This window comes from Kwoniella mangroviensis, chromosome 2, assembly GCF_000507465.2.
Source record: "Kwoniella mangroviensis CBS 8507 chromosome 2, whole genome shotgun sequence".
Classification (NCBI taxonomy): domain Eukaryota; kingdom Fungi; phylum Basidiomycota; class Tremellomycetes; order Tremellales; family Cryptococcaceae; genus Kwoniella; species Kwoniella mangrovensis.
Genome location: NC_088828.1, coordinates 73,431 through 93,017, shown reverse-complemented (window position 1 = coordinate 93,017; position 19,587 = coordinate 73,431). Strand labels below are relative to the sequence as shown.

The 19,587-nt window shown below is 45.8% G+C and overlaps 6 protein-coding genes across 6 annotated transcripts; 3 read left to right on the top strand and 3 right to left on the bottom strand.

Moving 5' to 3' along the window:
* Nucleotides 1-5: 5 nt before the first annotated feature.
* I203_106892 (uncharacterized protein) lies at nt 6-1,611 on the bottom strand (the record flags this gene model as incomplete). The annotated part of the gene is made up of 7 exons (XM_019151628.1): nt 6-152; nt 219-304; nt 367-501; nt 575-708; nt 774-1,093; nt 1,172-1,297; nt 1,369-1,611. The coding sequence occupies 7 exons, from the start codon at nt 1,609-1,611 to the stop codon at nt 6-8; spliced, it is 1,191 nt and encodes a 396-aa protein (XP_018999082.1).
* Nucleotides 1,612-2,094: 483 nt separating this feature from the next.
* Nucleotides 2,095-2,755, top strand: I203_106891 (uncharacterized protein; the record flags this gene model as incomplete). Its single annotated transcript, XM_065518086.1, has 6 exons — nt 2,095-2,149; nt 2,210-2,292; nt 2,355-2,430; nt 2,487-2,516; nt 2,584-2,606; nt 2,660-2,755. 6 exons carry the CDS (start codon nt 2,095-2,097, stop codon nt 2,753-2,755), a joined length of 363 nt encoding a protein of 120 aa, XP_065372816.1.
* A 301-nt stretch (nt 2,756-3,056) lies between these two features.
* Nucleotides 3,057-5,718, bottom strand: I203_106890 (uncharacterized protein; the record flags this gene model as incomplete). Its single annotated transcript, XM_019151630.1, has 5 exons — nt 3,057-4,290; nt 4,520-4,600; nt 4,698-5,083; nt 5,156-5,326; nt 5,473-5,718. 5 exons carry the CDS (start codon nt 5,716-5,718, stop codon nt 3,057-3,059), a joined length of 2,118 nt encoding a protein of 705 aa, XP_018999084.1.
* A 1,535-nt stretch (nt 5,719-7,253) lies between these two features.
* Nucleotides 7,254-9,346, top strand: I203_106889 (uncharacterized protein; the record flags this gene model as incomplete). The annotated part of the gene is made up of 2 exons (XM_019151631.1): nt 7,254-8,358; nt 8,445-9,346. 2 exons carry the CDS (start codon nt 7,254-7,256, stop codon nt 9,344-9,346), a joined length of 2,007 nt encoding a protein of 668 aa, XP_018999085.1.
* Nucleotides 9,347-10,460: 1,114 nt separating this feature from the next.
* Nucleotides 10,461-13,061, bottom strand: I203_106888 (uncharacterized protein; the record flags this gene model as incomplete). Its single annotated transcript, XM_065518085.1, has 4 exons — nt 10,461-10,544; nt 10,634-11,406; nt 11,502-12,512; nt 12,713-13,061. 4 exons carry the CDS (start codon nt 13,059-13,061, stop codon nt 10,461-10,463), a joined length of 2,217 nt encoding a protein of 738 aa, XP_065372815.1.
* A 3,964-nt stretch (nt 13,062-17,025) lies between these two features.
* Nucleotides 17,026-19,265, top strand: I203_106887 (uncharacterized protein; the record flags this gene model as incomplete). Its single annotated transcript, XM_065518084.1, has 5 exons — nt 17,026-17,906; nt 17,989-18,050; nt 18,124-18,673; nt 18,801-18,877; nt 18,973-19,265. 5 exons carry the CDS (start codon nt 17,026-17,028, stop codon nt 19,263-19,265), a joined length of 1,863 nt encoding a protein of 620 aa, XP_065372814.1.
* Between the last annotated feature and the right edge of the window lie 322 nt (nt 19,266-19,587).

The following is a 19,587-nucleotide window of genomic DNA, read 5'->3' as shown; positions in this document are numbered from 1 at the left end:
ATGTCTTAGACAGGAATGACCACAGGAATGCCAAACAGATCTCTTTGATACATTAGCTTGCCATTGACTTCAAGGATTTTCATTTCCTTCTTCAAGTTTGGTTCGGGCAAAGTCGCTATCTGAATCTCTCTCCACTCTCTCATTGTGGGAACCTGTGAATAGTCTCCGGATAAGCTTCACTATATCAACAATGTGATGAGCAAGAAAGACCAACTTACAGGCATACCGTGGTCTATGAGTGTTTTGAAGCCGTTATAAACACCTTGGTCGTTGATACAACCCTCCCTCTGCAGAAGCGGTGATTCTGTGCGAAAGAAGAGGCGTAAGCTGAGACAGCAGATAACTCAGTCAGAACAGACCGCTTACCCATAGCTGGAGATACCCTGAGACTTCCTTCGGCGGCGTTGAAGAGAACTAAGGATAGTCTCTGCTCGTGAGCTTGGTCTGAAGGGGGCTGATATACACGATGTCTTGTAGCTTTAAAGTGACCACCAGAAATAACTGTTAGATAATTGGGTCAGTACAACATGATATCTGGGCTATGTTCTTTTGAAATGAAGCATATGTGACTAACTCTCGAGAGTCTCCCCCAGATTGACCACCAATGAACCGGGATTGTAGCCGACGTATCTCCATTTTTCATCATTGCCGTAGATCTGCAAACAGCTGATAGGTACGGAGAAGAGCAAAGTGGTTGTTCCGTAATCGCTGCAGGACGGCTCATGCGATCAGTGATCGTGTACTTTTGACATAAATCCAAGTGTTGCTCTCACTGATGTCCGTTCATTCTCAGACCTCCTCCAAGCTTCTTTGTGTCTTCCTGAAGCGGATGGAACAGTGCGTGACGCAAGTACCCTTCCCCAACTGGACCTTTCTGAGACTGAACCTTGTTCCAGAGGAAGTCATCGTCGAGCTCCAGGACTTTTGAGAGCAATCTGAGAAGTCGCCTATTGACGGACTGAGTCAAGAATTCGCAAAAGGCGATGATCTCGTCCCTGAATGGGTGGATGCAGGTAGGGATATTGTTGATGTCGCTGAGTTGCTCATGATAGAAGTTGAAATGCTCAATACCATCAACGGCTCCCTTTTCTCTCTGCAGTGGAAGCCGTGACGCACGAATCAGCAATCCGAATCACTGTATATATCCAGTGAGCCAAAATTACAAACCCACCTTCCATCCGAAACCAGGCTTATATCCGGCAAACAGTCCAGTGGCTGGGTCCCATAGAAGCCGCTCCTTGTCTTCCTCTGATATATTTCGATGAAGATACTGGGCGATGGCGAACTGACGATGGAGCTACATGCAGCGATCCGCATCAGGCTGGTCCAGCTTGGATCTCGATGCGAAAAAAAGCGGATGCGGCTCACCTGCTCGATTGTTACACCATAATTGACCAGGTATAAGAACCCGTCTTCCTTGATGGCTCGTTTGGTGGTTGCAACCAGGTCTGCGACGACGGAGGGATCTGACGAGTCTAGAAGGCTAAGGTCGATTGTGGTGAGTTTGGCAAAGTCGTGAACCTCTTTGGTAGCCGGTGGTGCTAGCCAATCGGGTACGAAAGGTTTACCGTCTGAGGAAGGCGGTTGAAAGGTGGAATGGATCTCGGACATCTTGTCAGCTTTCCGGTTGTTACGCTGATGGTAGTCGAGCTGAATTCGTTCTCAAAATCCAAACGCCCCATATATATATATGACTCTGAATGGTAAGAGTAGCTCTGGACATGCCGAAAAGCCGAACTAGTTTAACGCATGAGATACTTTGCGAATAATCGTGTCTTGTTATCTCTATCATTCATGTTTTCCGAGGTGCCGACCGAGAGCTGACTGACGCTGTAGGTTATCGAAGAAATGCGGTGATCGGGCATATCCTACGAAATCTTCTGGCGTTCCGAAGTGCCGAGTTGGGTTTGTCTTCATGCCCATCTTGTCTCAGGCATCCACTTCCTGTATTTCCAGCAGCACTATACATGCACAGCGAGATGTCACATTCTTGTGAGTCTGTCCCAGAAACCTCAACTTTTCGGGCTCGCTCATTCTTTTATTACCCAACAATTTATCATCGCCTGTCTGCTTCCACCCATTCGTAACATCATCATGTCGGAGATCCAGACAGTTAGTTCCGCAAGCTTTCCCTTGAAGCCTCATAATTGTAAGTCGGAACACAATTTGCTTTCCCATTTGTGTGCCTGACTATCGCCACTACCTGCAGCTCCTGCTGTAGTCGTGACTTCTCCCGGATTGATATTCTGCAGTGGACAAGTCGGCAAATCTGCTGATATAAAGGAAGCTACGGTGAGTTACATACTATTGTACGAGGTGAGGGTAGTATGGCTCATGTAATCCACTGTGAACAGCTTCAATCTCTCACTAATTTGAAAGCTGTACTTGAACTTGGCGGCTCTTCACTTTCGAAAATCGTGAAGATTAATAGTGAGTTTCATATGTTGAAACAAAGTAGTAAATGTTTATCATTTCCCAATCTATAGTCTTCATTCTCGATTTGAACAACTTCGACGGTGAGTTGACATAGTGATTGTGCCTTCACTCGCCGTCTTAGGCTGGTAAAGGTTCTCATTGATGCAGCGATGAACGAGGCATTTGTCTCAGTAAGTTATTCTATTGAATTGCGTTATGCAAGCTGATACACAAATCACGCCAGTTCCTTCCCGATCCCAAGCCATCGAGAACCTGCATTCAGGCCGCACGTTTGCCCAGTGATGCAACCATCGAGATTGAGTGCATAGCGCAAGTGTAAGACGTGAGTCAACAGGACCCTCTCGCGAAAGACATGGAAGCAAAGCGAAATGCAGTACGGCGAAGTCGCTGGAAATGACTGAGTCTATATGCATACCTGCACCCGGACGAGAGCCTCTATGATAGTCTAAGCGCAATAGGACCCTGGAAGAACGTACACTTGGACATCAATCTGTCAAGCCGTATTTTGCCCTTTAGAATAGCATGCAAGTATATAAAGGCGGTCTACTGAGGTCTTGGTAGTATCTCGTGTGCATACTGTACTGATATATAATCCTTCTGCAATATATCCCTTTTTCAACTCAATGTAAGCCCATGATACCTTCGAACAATCCATTCTCACCTCCATCGTCATTCCTAATCCCATCATCCCCTTCTACGCCTCCATCTTCACTTTTACCTGGCCAAGGGGTATTCCAGCCTTCTATATCATCTACGTCCAATAGCATGCCACTGTCATCCGCGCAAGCAGTAAACAATGTCGGACTCGGTACTTCTATATCGATGTTGTACAGCGGGTTTGATGTACCCTGTGTCTGAATTGGGGCTGTAGGCGAAGGAGCTCTTGATGTAGTTGTCGACATCAGGGTCCTCAAAGATGGTTTGCGAATTTTACTTGGAAGTACGAAAGGTGTATATGCACCTGTCTTGAGGTCCATAGGAAGACGAGAATCGATCATAGGTTGTGAGTTCACACGTAGACTCTTGGTATTTGTACTAGTCCCATTAGTACTTTGGTTGGCAGTGATATTCGGTAAGGGTAATGTCGAAGGTACAGATGTCGATATTGATCTCGATGAATTTTCTTCTACACCCTCCATTTCTTCTCTAACCCCAGTCAACCCATTCCTATTATCTGTTCCATTATCGTTGGTATTGCCGAAATCGAAATCAAATTCAAACTGTTTGATGGGACTAACAGCCCTGGAGAAAGGATCCTCTCTTCCGCCTACTAATGAAAATGGGAATACCCCAACAGGGGTTTTGGGATATAGAGGACTGGTCTTCCCGTTCTCGTTCTCGTTCTCCTCTTCCTGTACATCATTTACGTTGGTGTTTGTGTTTGCATTCAATGGTAGACGTTGACCGTCAAGCCATTGGGATTGTTGAGGTAGAGATAGTGCATTGGATATGGCCGCTACGAGGTTATTCGAAGCAGTTAGAGTAGGTTTGGGGAACGGTGGGTAGGTTATGGATTGAGATAGGGTAGAAGATGCTTGATGATATAGTGGACTCGGATTAGGTTGAGGAGATTGTAGGTTGTCGTTAGCAGCCGTAGAGGTCGATTGGTGTTCAGTATGGGTATGGGGTAGATGAGAGAAGTTAGCTCGAGTATGATTGATTTTAGATAGATGAAATCCTGGTTGGATATGTGAATGATTCGAGATTGGATTGGAGTTCAAAGTCTGGTTTGGGAATTGGTGTGGAGGGATGTTCATCTTTGTCTTTGGCGAATCACCACCACCGCCATCACCTGAGAGAGGATGTGGGTGTCCCGTAGCTGAGTATTTCGAGGAACGCCTCTTGTATGGACCCCTTAGTAAGTAGCAAAAGACAAAATCAGTATCGGTCAGTGACATTGATCGGTCGAGGTTGTCGAATAGGATCAAGTAAGTGGAACGCAATTAATGGGATAAAGGACAGGACAAAAAGATTGAGTAAATTCTCATCTTCATGTATTCCAAGCTCAGTTGCATTACTCATGATCGTCAATTCGATCAATCGATGATGAAATGAGGATGTTACATTTTATCCACACACTCACCTCTTGATACCCGTCTTCCTGGATTTACGAGTCGAGTCCACGCAGTCCGTCAAACCATATTTGACACATCGTTCGCAAGGTCTATGATCAAGATCATTTCACCCATACTCAGCATCAGCTACCTGTTTATACATCTACGATTTGGTTTAGGCTTGATTCTTCAGGCAGACCGACTCACCTGGTATTTGAGCATTTCTTACAAGCTTTTTGACAATGTGTACACGCTATCCTAACTTGAATCCTCTTCTTCCTACCTCCAGTACCAGTATCAGCACCAGTGCCAGTGCCAGCACCGAAATCCATATCATGATCTTCACCTTCATCTTGCTGGACTTGGTTATTGATGGTAGGTGATGGTGCCTGATTGGAAAAGCCTGCATGGTTGATAAATGGTGAAGCGATATCCATTCCTATCCCTAAACCCATTCCTGATCCAGTATTAGGTGGTTGGGTCTGAAACCGAGTAGACTGAGGTGAGATGTACTGCAAGGAACTTGTCGTAGGCGGCTGGCTAGAGGTGTCGTAATACCCTGAAGAAGACGATTTGAGATCCATAGGTGAGACCTATCCCAGAATAGTCAAGGTCAATATGCATATGATTATTCTTTGCTCATGGTAATCACGAAAGTAACTCACATGATGGTTGAAACCTGAGTTTGGTGTCTGATCTTGATTTTGCAGCTGGATCTGATCCTGAGATTGAGCTTGGTTGTTGGTCTGTCCAGGATGAGGATTGTTCTGTTGCTGTGATTGCTGTTGCTGTTGTTGTTGATACAGAGACGAGAAGAACGCTTGAGCGGTTTGTGGCTATATATCAGTAGAAAACAATATATCAGTGTCGGATCAGTTATCGATAAGAACCAACTTAATACGATTGTTTTTTGTTGATCCCAAATGCACAACAGGCATAAGACGCATCAAAGTCTACGTCCAGTGGATCGAAAGACACTCACAGAATCCCATATCTCTTGACCCCGATCAATTGCCGGACTGGTCGTCGGCTGAATAACCATCTTCTTCATTATCGGCGAAGTAGGCATCGACATAGTCCCTCTCTGTTGGACTGTACCCACTGGTAATCCCCTTGACGGTCTCGTGATCACATTAGGGTTGGGATTCAATCTCGAAGATACCTGAGGTAAGTAAGCAGTATCAGAGAAATGACGTTGCATGTTCTGAAGGCTCAGTTGGTTGTTCATCTTGTTAGCACGAGACTGCAGTATTTCAGATCTATAGTAATGATCGTCCTTTTTGTGAGATAGGTGATCACTGAGGGATGATTGAGTGGCAAGGCAGTTTCGTTTTCTGTTGGTCAGTAGAGACGATGGAATAAATGGGGAAGGTCCTCTGACGAAATGCAAGTGGACGATGCCTTTACAATACCAACACCGTAACATGTCAACCTCGATATCTTTGATTCCTCTATGATCAGATGAAAAGGACCTACCTTGAGGAGATCCTATAAGATGGTATCAGCCCTTGAATAAGAGCTATAATAGCAGTAGTATAGCTCAAGGTATGATGAGATTCCGAATTTTGTGAGTCACTATGGTGAGATTGTAAATTTACAAGAAGTTCCGAATGGGAGGGGGGGGCTTTGAGGATCAACTCCGCTTTAAACTGTCACAACTGGTGTTGAATAAATAGACAGCTGACTTTCATACTGAAATAGTTGAAAAGGTATGCCAGCCTTCAGCGGGTTTGGATGCGTATGATGATCCTTTCATGGTTCGTTCCTTTGGTATGGGATTAATGAAAGGATTGATAGGGTTGATACGACGGTCTCGATGCGATATAATCAGTAGAAACCGAGTCAACGCTGATCGGAATCATAGCGTGATCTCGGACATTGGACAGTGTCAGTTGTGATGTCAATGGATGAAAGGACAAATTGGGTAATTTGGAATGAATTCGATCTTATGGGAACGTGATTGATGATTGTTAATCGAATTTCGAATCTGGTAAATATGATATGCAATACAGTTTGTTTTTCATAGTCGACTCGCTCACATATAATGGGCGGAATGCAAAAACAATATACACGATCAAAAATTTTTGAGTCATTACAAGATGAAGAGATACCTATTATAACATTTTTGAAAGTCAGCAATCTACCTCTCATTCCTATGATCGAACGAACAGATAGAGAGAGAACAGAGTATATGTTTTATCAGATAGTCCGTTGAGAGCAACGGCCCGTCGTACTCGTGATGATATCGTGTGGTGATATCGAGTCGGCGGACCCTGGGTCAAGAGGTGCCAATGGGGCAAATGTGCCGCTCTTCATGTATAAGTGTGGGCGTGGATGAGAGGGAGAGGATTGTGGATTGTGATATGGTAAAAGGAAGGTTGTGAAATAGGAACAGGTGAATCAGAAACTCACATGCAGCACATGATTGACGAGAAACGAAGTATCTATGACGGGCAAGTAGAGATACGAATCCAGTAAGAGTCGAAAGATGAAAAGAGAGAAAGGAAGGGAGAGAGAGAGAAAGTTTGAAGATGCCCATGATAAGAATTTGGAATTTGGATGAAGCAGACTTTCGACGGGATCAAATCGACATGAGACATGTCACGTGATATCTTGACATCGAGATTTCGGATCTCCATCTCACACTGTCCCATCTCTTCCATCCCCACATCTCTCCATCTCTTCATCTCTTCTTTTCGGTGAACACCTTGTGACTGGCATACTACAGGACAGCGCAGGAACGACCGAGAGAAGAGCTTCAAGATGGTCCAATATCGCCTTTCCTACCCCTCGAGGATATCTCACATCGCTTCTACGACCCCTCCCCTTCGCTCCATCCTCATCCGAGCACTTCATGCCACCTCGACTTCTCAAGCTGGTGGACCGAGGACAGCTCAACCTGGAAGATCAAGTAAGGGCTCATCCTTCAAGCAGTCCACCAACAAGATCTCTTTCGGTGCGAACCCATCATTCGGTCAGAAACCAGCGTTTGGCAAGAAACCTTCTTTCGATGGTCAATCCCGATATCCTGCCTTTAAATCGAATGATAAAGGTAAAATACATCCCACTTCATCAAGAAGATTAGCGTCATTCGAAGAATCCCATCAACCACGTCGGTCATCCAGGCATTATAATGAGGCGGAGGAAGATGCTTCAGGGTCGATACCGTCTTCATCACGATTCCCGAAATCACAACCTTTCCAACCACCTTCTTACCCTTCCACGCCAACTCTCTCCGATCCCACTGCAGCTTCACCCCGACCCTTCGATGCGTTCAATCTGACTCCTGGATTGCTGCAATCCTTGACATCGCAATACGGTCAAGATGGAAAGACTACACCTATCCAAAGTCTCAGTTTCGCGAATATCCTTTCCACTTCGAGTCCAACTTCTAGTGAAGGTCAGAGGGTGATCCTAGGTGCTGAGACAGGAAGTGGCAAGACAATGTCTTATCTCGTTCCTTTATTCCAACATCTTAAATCGACTGATCAAAACATCCGAGATTCAGAAGAAGATGCCCAACATTTACATCCTCGATCTATTATACTATCGCCCACTCACGAGCTTACCAGACAATCCAACCGATTCGCCAAATCTCTCACGCATACCACCAAACTTAGCGCGATGGGATTGAGCAATACTGCTGCTGGAGGTGTTGGTGCTAGGAGAGGTACGGTCGATGTGTTACTGGGCACGGTCGGAAGTGTGAGAAGGATGTTGGGTATAAGGAAAGATCAAGAACAAGATCAGGAAGAGAATGAAAGGGAAGATATCGGTAGTGGGCTATGGAAGAAGGAGGAGGGGAATGGTCTGGTAAGGAGCGATAAAGTGGAATGGGTGGTGATTGATGAAGCGGATGTGTTGTTGGGTAAGTTGACATCGCTATGAACAAGACCATTTCTGTGATTTGCTATATCTCGCCAGCTAAATCATTGTATCCGTTCGTAACAACAGGCTCCGACTTCCTTGACGAAACATTGTCAATCTTATCCAAAATCCCTATATCATCCCAAATCAACCTGATCTTATGTACCGCAACATTACCACCTTCATTGCTCAACCTCTTATCCTCCCACCCTTTATTCTCATCCACCAAATTCACTCATCTCCTCTCACCAGGTCTACACAAATTGCCAACCAAATTGGAGACTCGCTTCGTACCGCCGTCGAGGTCTGGTAACCGACTAGCAGACGTTGCTCACGAGGTCCGAAGGGTATTCGCTGATGATGCTGTTAAGTCGAAATCAAATCTTCAAGCCGGAGGGGAAGGGGACAGGGAGAAAAGCAAGATTATCGTGTTCTGCAATTCCGATAAGAAAGTGGAACAGCTATCGAATACACTGGAAACAAAGGGACTGCATTGTTTGGCTTGGACGAGCGAAAGTCAGTGTCGCCAGCGAGGGAGGAATGGTCCGTTAGATTCTTTCTTGATGAAATCTGTCACGCAACAGCCCAGGAGGAGATTCCAAGAACAACAAGAGCAAGAAGAAGGAACAGAAGATAAATCGACAAGCGGTACTAAGTCCTCTGCATCCTCATCTTCATCCTCATCTTCTACACCTAGGATACTTGTGACTACATCACTACTTTCTCGAGGATTAGATTTCTCACCGTCTGTCTCATCCGTATTCTTACTAGATCCACCAAGGGACGTATTGGATTTCGTCCATCGGGCAGGTAGGGCAGGAAGAGCTGGTAGGGAAGGAAGAGTGGTAGTCTTTGGCCTGGGCGATGGAAGTGGGATAGGTAAATCGACGAAAAAGAAGGGAAAGGAATTACAAGTTGGGGAAGTATTGGGAAAGACACAGATTAGGAGACAGATGTTGGGTGGGAGAGTGAAAAGAGCGAGATTGTAGATTTAAAGATAGATATCACAGGTGCACTATAATTTCACATGCCCATCTATACATCCATATCATATCTGTTGTATTGTTCTATCATATTAGGCTAGACAGGCGAAATAGTCTACCAACTTCTCATGAATAACGCCAGATATCAATCATCATTCACTTTGTTGAATGCATGCATACGCCAGATGAACATGAGAAAAGCCGAAGCGCAGATCAAATATATCGTGCCATACAGTTATCATAGCAACTCAATATCCATCCTTGATTTCCTTAACCCACTAACGCAGCATAATCACAGTCTACATCTCACGCAGCCGAGTAAAAACGAACCCGACATACCGCACTTCGGACACAATCAATACTGCGCTGCGCTGCAAATCTCTTTGGTGATGCCGTAAATCAAGAAAGACCTCTTACCGACAAAAACGGGATTCTCGTTATGAGTTACGTGACCTTGCACGGCAAGCAGCAAGCCGAACTCAGAGAGACGCCCGTATGTAAATCAACGTAACTGGAAGGTTATGGACATACCATTTCCAAGTTTTTTCCATCCGGTTCCGACCAGGTTGCGTTACCATCACAAAGATGACGGATGTCGATCATCAGAGTGACGTTATGAAAGTACAAGTATTTGTATTTGTACTTTTCCATTCGAAAGATGTTTTATTTATTTGTAGAGATGGATCGTACTCTTACAGTATTTGTATTTCATCAATGTGACAATTTTGGATTGCCGAGTTCTGCCATGTCTCGGATAGACAGGTCGGGAGTTGGGAAGAACGGGGATCGATCGAGCGAGTGACTGTTATAGGCTCACGATTGGTCAGTATGTAATTCTGAAATGTGGCGAAGGCCTGTGTTACAGTATCGGTATCATTACCAGTACTTCTCTGTAAGTGAAGAGATTCTGATCGATCTTTGGCGGCATCATAAATCTATGACATGGATCAGCTTACATACGCGTACATGGTTCTAAATTCCTACCAAATCAAACTATGGGAAAGTAAAATTGTGTACTAAAGCTACAATATTATACTATAGATTGCGTGTGCAACGTCTCCTGCAATTCGCTGTGTATCAGATTATATGGAGTGATGTATGTGAGAGTTCTATGATTCCACTACTGAGGCATCTTCCATCCAGGTGGTTTACCCACCCACCCTTCCCTCCTTTTGAGTTTCTCCCCTTTGAGACCCAGGATCATCTCCACAACGGTCGATCCAGTGTGTCCGTCTCTCCTTCTCCATGCACTCAATGAAGCGCAGTAGGCTCTTCCAGGAGGGAACCATCCACCCCATTGGTCCCAGAAGGTATCTGGCATTTCCACGCATCGGGATCAAGTGGATTACCAAATATCCTAGCCTCTCTCAAAGTTGTTGAGATGAAGTGAGTCAGGTTGGACGTCGAAGGATTGGCCTTGTATATTCTGATGGTGGCTGCTCGCAGAATCGCGATGGGGAATAAAACCAGTCGTAAATCGGAATGTAGAGAAGATTGATATTCCAATAACAGTTTGGCATCTTCCGCCGAAAGATCTTTCAACTGCGTGGATCGGAATTGATCTGCCACTTCTGGAGGGGACAAGTTGGATAAAGCAGTGAGGATTATCTGTTGTTGTTCCTTGGACAAGTCAGGTAATAACGGTGGATTATCCAACGAGACAGGTTGAGGTAAGATCGATAAGAGTAATATCCTAGCTGTATAAACGGACGCGTGAGGTATCGAATCCGTCAAAAACCTTTCTTCTCCTCCCTCTCCCTGATTTACCAGTTGGTGAGTGGTGTCTAAGCCGATTTCGGTACTTGACCATCCAATAGCTGATGTTCCTTGACTTTCAATAGGGCGAAGCTGCTCGACCCCAATCGCCGAGGGGATAAGGATAGTCTGGTTTTGGGTGATATCTCCCTCTCCATGTCTTTGCCTCTGCTGGTCATTCGAGAATCCCCATTGGATCGAGGACTCGATTTCAAGATGGGATGATCCTCTTCCTCGGTTTTCGGTCTGAAGAATCTCAAAGGGGGGAGTCTGGTTCCATTCAGAGATGGAACTTCCCTCTCCGTCTCCGGCTATGGATATCCAACCAACGAGAACCCATCAGCTGAACATGCAATGTTGGGTTGTGGGAGAAGCAATATATATCAAGAGATCTTGGTACACGCACTCACCGACAGATCACCTTTCGAGCTCGATCTTCTATTCCAACCTCCTTCCCTGTTCGTCAGCATCTCCAACTGTCTTTTCGATTCGGGTATCGAGGGATGCGTCAATTCGGTGGCTGTCAGGGACGTCGAGAGGCTCGGTAAGATGTGATCGGTGTGTGAAGGTTTTGGCGATACCAGATCGGATATCCTTATCGAACGAGGTGAGACGTTACCGGTTCCAGAAGACGTCGAGGCTGATATGGGTACGGAATGCCTTTCGGACTGATAAGGTGCTGATGTTGGTCGAGCGGATGTGGGTGAAGTCTGTCGGTAAGATTGGATAGGCGGTAACGTGTGGATGTTCGATTCCGATAATCTGCCTGACATGGGATGTAGACCTGGTCTGAGAGTTGAGTGGTGTGGTGGTGGTGGGGGCGGATAATCAGCAGCATAAGGATCTCTCTTACGTTTCTTGTCGGATTCAGACGATGCCAAAGGGGGTGCTTGTACCCATTCGTTCATCTGCGATCCCCATTGTAATTCTGGAGTAGGATAGGGGTTTTCGAACGGAGGACGAGAGAAAGAGGTGGGTCGAGGTAAAGTAGGTCTCGTTTCCCTTGCCGAAGGTGGGGGATAGCTCATCCTGGCTTCGGGATAGCCGGAAGCGGGTTCAGATCCAGGTGGCATGGAAGAGGCTGCTCGGGCTAGGGTCGATAGTGGATCGGCAGAAGGTGGACCAGAGGGAGTAGGAAGTGCATGATGAGGTATCGAAACGTGTTGACTGGAAGATGGTGGGGGAGGAGGAAGCTGAGTGGGTTTGTTGGATTCTCGATCTACCCATATGCGACGTAGAGTATCGACCTCGGCTGCTAGACCATTTCTGAACAAAGCAAATTCCAGATCGTGAACCCATCCTTGTAGATTGTTCTCCCTCTGTTGGAGATGAGCGAAACTACTCTGTAGGGAGGAATGATCTGCTCGTATATTCGTGAGATTCCTTTCGAGCTCAGCTATATGATTCGCTCGACGCACTGCAACGGATCAACAAGATTGAGTCAGCATATGCATGGACAGTCTGGCATGCATGCCATAGGAGTGACAGGCTGGGTTAGGATCGATGGATGGGATGAATGGATGGGTCATTACGTTGATGAGAATGTTTAAGATTATGTTATTGGCAATCAGGAACGAGCCCTTTTATTCCCATCCCAACGATTCACTCAGTACTCACACCGTAGATTCCTCTGTTTCACTCGGTTCTTCTCACGACGTAACTCCAGCTTATCCTTTTCCACTTTACCATCTTCGCCTTCTGATTCAGATTCGCTGTATTCCGCATGATTCGAGTGGGACCGAGTGGACGTGATCGAGTCGTTCCTACTGCCGTGATGATGCGGAGGGGGAGGATGAAGATGACCTATGCTCACGTTCATGTTGATGCTGCTGGGAGTGAAACCATAAGGTGGATGCTGTTTCTGCGGTGACGGTGATGTGATGGAGGGTGTGATGGGTGTTGCGGGTGATAGTGGAGGGTATGGCGATCGAGAAGGATAAGGGTGAGGGTGAGGGTGAGGGTGCATGATGGATGATGACTGGTGAATGGGGTGAATAAATGCCATATAAGTTTGGGTTGATTCGGTTTAATTTGATTCCGGTGACTGATGTGATCTGATCTAGTATGGTAGGTGGATGATAGTCGTTCCTATGTTCCTTATATGTAGGTATATATATATTGTAGGCGAGCGGTTGATGATGATATATACAGCAGAAAGAATCAAAGGTAAGATACAAGGTGAAAGTATATGTATGATCACTTTGGAAGAAAGGTACCGAGTTACTGGATGACTCCCATCTTTCCAGGATGTTATATATGTAGGAAATCAAGGAATGGGTGTTGGTCGATCTGGATCTGTCCGGGTGATATGGAAGAGGAATACAAATAGCAAGCAAAGGATGAGAGAGGCCAATGTGTTGATATTCTAATGTGGGTGTCGTAGGTGGTGGTGACAGTCTGTTGTCTGTTGTCTGTTGTGAGACAAGGGAAAAGTTTTCCACTATTCCCAATAGAATGGTAGGATCACAGAGCTGGGGGATTCCGACGTCCTAGTGACTGATCTGAACCGAGGTCCGAATAGATCCTGAAAGTGGGGTCGATAGAGTAAGGGCAATGATCTAGAGGAGAGAGGAGGGATGAAGAGAGCACCGAAGGAGAGGAAGAGGGTGGGGGGACGGACAAGTTGATGGGTGATGATGTGAAACGACTCAAAGGAATACCTTTGATGAGACGAAAAAGCTGTACACCGAACAACAGGTCAATTGCTTACGGCCTCGGGCGAAGGATGATGAGGACGTCCGTCGAGAATTGATACGTTACAGCAGACGGAGAAGTCGTTCTGACAATGTCTTAAAAGAAAGAGAGCAAGGAAGCAGACGGGTCAAGTTGATCGATTGGGTTGGAGTGGGAGTGGTATATCGGACCAGACCGAAAATGGTCAAATACGAGATGAGATCCGAAGAGATGGTAGTCTTGTTCTGTCCTTGCTTGCTCTCGTCTTCTGGGTTGATTGACGGTGAGACACCAATTGTGAATGGTTGAAAGACGAACAAAAGAAGGTATGATATGTTGATGTTGAGTGTGAGAAAGGCGAAAAGAGAGAAATTTTGACTGTTTGTCCGAGCTGCGTGAAGGAGGGGTGGAAGGAATGTTTCAAAAAGTAAAAGAGCAGGAATGGGTAGTTACTAAGGTTTGTCGTAAGTCGGAGGCCATAAATGTGTGTGTGTGTGTATCTTGTGTGTGACTAACGAGCAAAAGTATATGTGCCGTGCTCTACGAGAGCGAGGAATGCGTATGTTTAAGGGTAATTGACGACCTTATAGTGGAGTACTGACTCTGTACTCGGCTCAATATCATACCAAACCCAGATAAAGCATCGGTTTCGGTAAACCTCTCTGTATTCATTTTCTTTGGGATTGGAAAGGGAGAAGGGCGGGCAAAGTGATCGGATCGGAATGGCGGTGTGACCGGGGTTTGAACATGTTATGCATGGTCAGAGCAGAGGGAGAGGAAGACCCAGAATGTGTCTGTCTAGTATATTATGGTGGAAGTGTGAAAGCAGAGAAGGAACGATAATTTGTATTGATGTGATAATTTCAACAAATTTATTCTGGAAGTCGTCTTTGGGATTTGTATTTTTCCATTGATTTCTACAAATAACTGGATCCATTTCTACAAATACGTGAACGTGATCCACGTGGGCAAAGATAGGTTATTGCCGTAAGCGGGCAGGCATACGGACGATCTCCCGTCCTTCGGCATGCGATTTACGCTACTCCAGTTACATTTCGGAGTATAGCAGAGTTGTAACAAGGATTGTTTCGGACAGTTTTCGGGTAGACAGTGACTGTAACCAAGAAAAAGGGAACTTGATAACGTATCTTCATTTTGTCCTTTTTATCCTTATTTGTCTCGATCCGGATGATTCGCGCAGCGACCAGGCCCGTCGGGCGGTAGTTTGTAAAAATAGAAAGAAGGGTGAGTCGCTAGTTCATTCGTTTCCTCGACGCCACCACACCTTCCATTCACTTGGTTCAACTCACCTCACCTCACCCCGACGTAGCTCGTGGCAACGAGAAAACGAGTTCTGTAAAACAAGCCACATTCGTCATGTTGAACACAAGGGACTTGCACGGACCAGATGTTCTCCGTCTTCCCCTTGCTTTAGCTCAGGTCACGTACAGAGTTTCCGTCTGCGTTGGGTTCGGATGCTAAATTGAATCACGGTGTATCAAGTCACGAAAGACATATTAGTTTGACTGTGCATTGTTGTACAGCGCATATAGCTCTCACGGCGCTTATTTGGTGGATTAGATCGACAGCGAAATCCATTCAAATACATGCATGAATGGCTGGGATTTGCTGCCATGATACCTTTGTCATGATCCTTTGAAGAATACAAGTGAAGAACCACTGTTATTGCTCGTCGCTTACGTTGTTGATTCAGCACTAACAGGACGCTATCTCGATCTCCTCATGATTATTGGCATGGCATCAAGGAACCCGAGAAATGTACGTAAACTCTTGCTCGTTAGCTTTTCGCGTAGTCCAGCTCCATTCCTCAATCCTCAACCTCCATTCTGGATAAGCTCGTTTAAGTATTATCTCGTATACCGCATACAATGGTTGTATTTGGACATGGTACATATCGGGAATCATTCATAGCATAGTAAACAGGGGTTCCAATTCCAGTTCCATCTGAGAAATGATACTCAATCGCTCCGACGGATCTTACTACACCAGGTTTGCTTCGGGTCCTGATTCTGATCCTTGTCTGGGTTCTGAGCCAGCCGGAGTACCTTGATCAGTCACCTCCGACTCTAATGAGCTTATCACTGGATCCACAAATATCCTATCGAGATCGCATGAAGCTGAAGATCAACATACGGTGTGATCAGATCAGATTGGGGCGAATATCGAGTGACTCCAGTATGTTGATCAAGGCGCATACTTCGATGTATGGATCGAAAGAGTGCTGGAATTGGAACGGAGCGCATTTCGATCTCTGATCTGAGATGGCACCCATTCCAATATTGTATGCACCACAAAGCGATAGCGTATATTTTCTTGCTACGCTATTTTCTTTGCTGCGTACACTCCCGCATCTTGAGATTGCTGAGCTGCTCACAATTCAACACATATCCATGATCATTTCAGTAGATCAATCGTTTTCTCAACCGCCAAAGCGGACTCTCATCCCTTCGGTCGATCGGGAGAGGATAATTGACTTTACTGCGTGTACCTGATACTCGGATTCGGCGATGCATGTTCTTTTCAGAACGTCGACCTCACTACGACTTCGAATGTGTGGTCCTCTGAAGGCTAAAGTCGCGGTACATGACAGCAGTCAGATCTCAGGTCAAACTCTGAATGCTTAACACACACAAATCATGCCTGGGACCAATTAGTGGCTTCGCGAACACCATCTACCGCATTGTGCTATATGTATGTACTCTCTGCTTTTGCCTATATATAGCACTATCGTCTGGATAGGCATGCATGGAAATGACCCCTGTGAGTGTGTAATTACGTAGTTTTCGTCTTGCCTCTTCCTCATCTGACAGGACATGTTATATATAAGGTGCTACTAACGACTTGCAGGAATGTCATGTCATTTCCCCACAAATGAAAACAACAACAACAACAACAGCAAAGAAAGAAATCATTCGCGTATGTTCATGCATCGTATACCATCTTCCCTGCTTATTCCGAGTATATTATCAGTATACACAAATAGAATACACAATCGACACCACTTTATACCCCTTTGATCCTCTCTCTCTCTCTCTCTCTCTCTCTCTCTCTCTCTCTCTATCACGCTCTGTGTTACGCTTGCTTACGCTTGTTTACGCTTGTTTACGACTGTTTGTATTGTCATGTTCACGTTTCATCAGATCAGATCAACGCTTTGACCCAATCCCAATCGTATAGTACCCATCCACCTGTATGCCTGTATCATATCACAAAACATAGTATAGTATAGAATCATCATGTCAACGTCAACATCCATATCACTGTCAAACGCACCAAGCACACCGAACAATTATCACAACCGATATACGAACACACCGACAACACAGACCATACCTAGAAACGGACAGGGTCACGACCATGCGAGTGTAAGGAAGATGATGGACAAGAGCACAGATCACCCTTACCCTTCCACTTCAGTACCTGCTCCTGCTCCACCAGCCAATATATCACGATTACAACCACATAACAACCAACAACAACATACCTTGACCTCGGGTAACAATAAAGGCCTTAGACCTTTAGGGATGTCATCAACATCCACACTTAACATTCCTTCATCCTCAACCTCTCCTCAGATAGGCGGCAAGTCTCCTCTGATAGGCTCGTCGACTAAGCAAGGTAGAAGGAGAAGCATGATCATCTCTTCCGAACCTGTCGAAGAGGTAGGCCGAGAAACACAAGAGCAGGAGCAAGATGATTCATCGAAAAATAGTAGTAGGAACAAGCTAAAGAGGTTATCATTATGTTCTAGACCTTCTTTAGAACTCATTGATAACAACACCAACGTCAACACTCACAACAATCCCAATACGTCTACACCGGTCATATCGCCCAATATGACTTCACAGCCTTCCACGCCACTCGGTGGAGGTGGCAGTACGAGAAGACCCGACCGACGGATGGGGGTGCGAGCAAGTATAAGCTATTCGCCTGCCATTCCACCCAAGACGGCTGAGAGGAAAGTTTTTGGAAGAGGTGATGGATGGGGGATGGAAGAGGATTTCAGTGTGGATGGTGACGCACATGGAGAGAGGGAGGATGGGAGTGAGATTGAGCTCGAGAACGTAAATAGGAGAGAGGGACATAGGTTTACGGGTGTACAGACGTTGGCTGAAAAGTAAGTATGAGACATGGCCATATAACGCCACGCTTTGCTCTGGTAGTACGCTGACTGATACCCCTACTGCTTGTTCGCTCAGACACGCTGATCTACTCACCCACATCGCACAGAGGGAAAGAAGGGTAGCAGAGCTGAAGCAGGGTGAGTCATCGCTCTTGAAGACTTCCATTCAAGATCGCAATGCTGATCTTATCTCTGTTTACGAATGGAATAGAACTGCTCACACAGGAGAATGCCCTTGCTCAACTGAAATCCCGTTGGACAACCATCGTCTCTCGATCTGCCTTATCGCCTACTCAACCGGAACCGATCTATCAGACTCACCACACCCCTCCCTCTAGACCATCTCAGTCTCAGTCAAACCGTCGTCGACCAGTCAGTATGATCTCCACTTCGACCTCTACATCATCGGCCTCCTCTCTATCACTCGCAACTATCGACGAGCCCATGCCTCTTTCTGCCTCAGCATTGATCTCATCTACGGGCGGATTGAGTAATACCGGAGCAGCGGTACTCAGTGGGCTGATCAGTCAAACGGAAGGGTACCTCGGTCCAGAGGTCGTGCAAGGTGGGAAGCGGTTTTTGGGTAACTTGTGGAAGACTGTCGGCGCAGCTGCGGGAGGTACGGTTCCTCTCACCCATCAAGAGCCAGTGATTAGGGAATCAACTGGAAATATAACTCCGGATGGACGAGTGGAGGAAGAAGAGATGCCGAAGAGAGAGGATGGAACGGAATGGAATCACCTGAGTTCAAAGTTGGATCTGTGAGTTTATCACACACTTGCCGTTCGTCCAATCATGACAGTGAATCCCAGAATATCTGGCCGCATTCCTCTTTATGGATATGCAATTTCATATATGTTGTTTTGAGTACTGACATCTGCATTATAGTGCAAACCTGCAGAAACTCATCATTCCCTGGGACACGAACACCAACGTCTCCTCCCTTCGCAACGTCCACCATCGTCGTCCTCTTTATATCCCAGTCGGCGAGGTAAAGACCGTCGTCCAGTTGATCGAAGCGCTACTGTCACACCCACATCTTTCCAACGACGTTGTCCAGCTTCACCACCTGCAACAGTCGGACTGGGATTCGATTTGAACATCAAACCCAGTTCCACCATCTCGACTTCTCAAGTATCACCCAAATTACTTCCTGAGCGCATATCAGCGGACTTGCTAGATGGTTCGGCGTCAATATCAACGTCGAACAGTATGATCATGGGTCTTGACGATAATGTAGGAGATCTAGGTAAAGCCCTTACACCTTCCAAACCTAAACCTAGATCTACCAACAAGAAGATCGCCTCTACTGCTTCCTCATCGACAACGTCGGATGACGGCTGGGATTGGTGACTAGCCGCCCGAGGTCTTGGTATTTGGGCAGGGGTGGTGATCGTCATGGCAAAAGCTGGTGAGACTTATAACATCTAAGTACGGGAAGCGGTGTATCTTATCGAAGTGTACTATGTTTGGTGCGAATTCTTGAACTTGGAATGATTGACTTGACTTGATGATTAGAAATTCAAATAAAGGACATAAATGATACCGGTACGGACATGGGATACGAAAATGGGTTGGGTCAAAGTGATAACGATAATGATTGATTAATCCTCTGTACTATTAGTTAATCATCTTTTCCCTACTCTTATGCAATGAATTTCATGACTTTCATTCT